This window comes from Pavona decussata, unplaced genomic scaffold (assembly GCF_977016875.1).
Source record: "Pavona decussata unplaced genomic scaffold, jaPavDecu1.1 SCAFFOLD_354, whole genome shotgun sequence".
Classification (NCBI taxonomy): domain Eukaryota; kingdom Metazoa; phylum Cnidaria; class Anthozoa; order Scleractinia; family Agariciidae; genus Pavona; species Pavona decussata.
In genome coordinates, this window is record NW_028145735.1 from 1 (window position 1) to 2,749 (window position 2,749).

At 42.6% G+C, this 2,749-nt stretch overlaps 1 protein-coding gene across 1 annotated transcript; it reads left to right on the forward strand.

Moving 5' to 3' along the window:
• The first annotated feature begins 93 nt into the window (after positions 1 to 93).
• LOC146453000 (uncharacterized) lies at positions 94 to 2,133 on the forward strand. Its single transcript, XM_085097154.1, has one exon. The coding sequence runs from the start codon at positions 94 to 96 to the stop codon at positions 1,972 to 1,974; it is 1,881 nt and encodes a 626-aa protein (XP_084953280.1). The 3' UTR covers positions 1,975 to 2,133.
• The last annotated feature ends 616 nt before the right edge of the window (positions 2,134 to 2,749 follow it).

The following is a 2,749-nucleotide window of genomic DNA, read 5'->3' on the forward strand; positions in this document are numbered from 1 at the left end:
ATCAACTTTAGCGAATGTTGGTGTTAGATCGAAATTCTGACAAAGTTTCAAGAATTCGATCGGTCCATCGCAATTTATCTGCTTTCTACTGCAATGTTCGAGCCTTCTGAACAAATGCAGCTGATTATCACGTTTGACTTTGAGAAAGCCTCTCGGAGCTTTGAGCGCAGTCTCTCCGATGAGAAAATGAAAGAAATAGCTGCTACGACACTTCGATCTGTGGCTCTCAACTACATTGAACGGAAAGGCCCGCGTCCCCCTAAGGCACTCTTAGTAGCCATCGAAGAGCTAAAGAGACGCGATGACATCGTGATAACCAAACCAGACAAAGGGTCAGGTGTAGTTGTGATGGATAAGCATGAATACCTGCGTTTGTTATCGGATGCCTCTGTGAATGACACAAGCAAATTCTGTGCCGTCCCCATAGAGAGACTAAAAAGTAAAGGAAGACCACCCAAGTATTATCATCCTCTCTTAGAGAAAGAAAAACTGGTAGAGTCAACAGTGCGCAGAATTTTACCATCGGCGATTGCTGACTTCGTACGACCTAGTGGATCAAGATTGGCTCATTTGTACGGGCTGCCCAAGACCCACAAGAAGAAATTAGCAATGCGTCCTATATTATCTGCTACGGGCACCTACAACTATGCCCTTGCTAAATGGATGGATGCTAAGCTTAAGCCTCTGTCTGTAAACGAAAATACCATCACTGATATCTTTGCCTTCACAAATGAAATTTGTGGAGTTAAGATAAACCCGGGAGAGATCTTGGTCTCTTATAACGTCTCATCGCTCTTCACAAATGTACCTCTGGACGAAACAATTGACATCCTGGCACACAAAGCTTTCGAGAACAACTGGCTCAATGAAACCTATGGCCTAAACTTGACCAGAACTGATCTTACTGATCTTCTACATGTTGCTACAAAGGGGCAGCTGTTTCAGTTCGATGGGGCACTTTACGAACAGACCGATGGAGTAGCCATGGGGTCTCCCCTTGGACCCCTTTTGGCTAATGTATTCATGTGCTCTATTGAAGGGTCCCTGAAAAGTCAAGGAAAACTCCCAGATTTTTACCGCCGCTACGTGGATGACACTCTGGTCAAGATTCCAGATCTGGCGACAGCCACAGCATTTCTGGATACCTTGAATCACGCCCATAGCGCCGTAAGTTTCACTATGGAGGTAGAGGAAAATGGGATGCTCTGTTTCCTTGGCTTACAGCTTCTAAATCGCGCACCATGTGTTGAAACAAAGGTTTACGTTAAGCTGACAAACACAGGTCTTCTCCTGCACTATCATAGCCATGTGGACAGCCGCTACAAACAGGGTTTGCTCGTCACCATGCTTGATCGCGCGCACCGGCTATCATCATCTTGGACACATTTCTCAGAGGAGTGTGAACGCTTGAGAGGTGTTTTCCGAAAGCTGAGGTATCCGAATCACCTTATTGATTCCGTCATCAACAAGTTTATCACCTCGAGAGTCGCAGCGGACCAGTCTAAACAGCATACCGATGACGTCATCCGGATAGCTATCCCCTATAAAGATCAGGATGCTGCAGTGTCTGTCAAACGGCAACTTAGAGATCTTAGCAGCAAGGTGGGAAAATTTACTAGCCGTAAGCTTAGTCAAGATCTAAGCCTGCGTGAGCCCAAGCCCAACATTGTAACCCAGCAATGTGTTGTTTATTTATTCAAGTGTGACCTGTGTGATGCAGGTTATGTTGGGTATACAAAGGGCCACCTTCACACGCGCGTTGAGGGACACCGTCAAAAGGCGTCATCAATCTGCAAGCATTACTACAAAGAACATAACACTGCTGTTCCGAACAATTTCTTAGCACGCTTCAATGTAATCAAGAAATGCATGAACAAATTTGACTGCCTTGTTAATGAAATGATGTATATTCAAGAGCTTAAACCAACATTGAACGTGCAGTCCGATTCTCTTCGTGCTAAAGTATTTAAGTAATTTAGCTTGCCACTATGGTATGCAAATTCGCTTCAACTTAGCCTTTTTACAAACCGCTTTTTATCATTAATTATGTAACCTTGACAATGGCGCAAGATGCACCGAAACGTCGGTTCCTATCACTCATATTTCTTGTTTCATTATTATTATTATTATTATTATTATTATTATTATTATTATTATTATTATTATTATTATTATTATTACTGTTATTAATATTATTATTATTAGTATTATCATTAGTAGCAGTAGTAGTAGTAGTAGTAGTAGTAGTAGTAGTAGTAGTAGTAGTAGTAGTAGTAGTAGTAGTAGTAGTAGTAGTAGTAGTAGTAGTAGTAGTAGTAGTAGTAGTAGTAGTAGTAGTAGTAGTAGTAGTAGCGGCAGCAGCAGTACTTAATTGTAATACATCTACTACGAGCCCGTGGAGCCCGTTCGAGCCAAATGCATTTACTGCGTGACTGTGGCCCTTGGTGACGGGGTATTTTTAACTTCATTTTTATTCACCCATGGTGTGAATGTGTTCCGCGGTGTCATTATCGTCACCCCCGCCAACTCCTATACGAACGCGAATACCGCGGTGGTCATGGTAGGCATCTCCTTACTTCTTTGTCTTTTGTGGTAGTATTTTTCCACTGAGTGACTGCGGACTCAAAAGGCAAACTGCGAAAACACGGTCCATATTGCGTACCTAACGCTTTCACCTATAAATTGAATTTGTTAATGCTTTCTTTTTGCAACTGCTTTAAATGAGTACCGTGTAATTGCGATGGTTGTC

Coding starts and splice junctions, on each gene's coding strand:
- LOC146453000 (XM_085097154.1), top strand. CDS start 94: ATGTTCGAGCCTTCTGAACAAATGCAGCTGATTATCACGTTTGACTTT.